A 608-nucleotide genomic window follows, 5' to 3' on the forward strand; every position below is an offset into this window, starting at 1 on the left:
TCCTTTTTTACTTACCAGCCTACCTACCAGGATGGAGTTACATGTAACAATTTAGTTATCTTTTATAAAAGGAAAATTCTGTATTTTATATATCTTCAAAATTTAACTTTTGAATTCTAGAATTTAAAGAACGTCTTAGTAATTTTATTGAGTTGATATATATATTTGTAATATGACTTGACTCATTATCTTCTGAAACTATGTTAATAACAGGAAAAGAATATCTCCTTTTTGATTATGTATATGCAGTTTCTAAGCAGAGTTGAAATACTGTAAAAGGATTTGTCAATGGTCAGCTAACTTTTATTTCTCCCATGGTTATTAACAGGATATGGAGAAGCTAAGGGAAGCTGAAGAGAACCTGCGTCATTTAGAGCAAAGGGTTCAGACAAACACCAAAGCAGAAGAACGTCAAATCAGTGAAGAAAATAGGGAGCATAATGAGGAAGTACAGCTTCTCAAACAGCAGCTTGAGGTAGAAAGCCAATCTAACTTTTTTATGGTTTGATTTCAGGACATTTTGTTTCATTTGATAGGTTGCTGTTCAAAGGCTTGAGTAAAAATTTAAGATGTATTTTAACTCAATACTGCCAGGGAAAATGCTGTTT

The 608-nt window shown here is 32.1% G+C and overlaps 1 protein-coding gene across 14 annotated transcripts in view; it reads left to right on the plus strand.

The window, feature by feature from the left end:
- LOC119584976 (stromal interaction molecule homolog) overlaps window positions 1-608 on the plus strand; it is a 99,451-nt gene that overhangs the window by 68,908 nt on the left and 29,935 nt on the right. For all 14 annotated transcript variants that reach the window (XM_037933572.1, XM_037933582.1, XM_037933574.1 and 11 more), the window contains one exon: window positions 329-475. In XM_037933572.1, the coding sequence (XP_037789500.1) occupies window positions 329-475 (147 nt within the window). The remainder of the gene's footprint in view (window positions 1-328; window positions 476-608) is intronic.

The sequence above is a fragment of the Penaeus monodon genome, chromosome 19, assembly GCF_015228065.2.
Source record: "Penaeus monodon isolate SGIC_2016 chromosome 19, NSTDA_Pmon_1, whole genome shotgun sequence".
NCBI lineage: Eukaryota > Metazoa > Arthropoda > Malacostraca > Decapoda > Penaeidae > Penaeus > Penaeus monodon.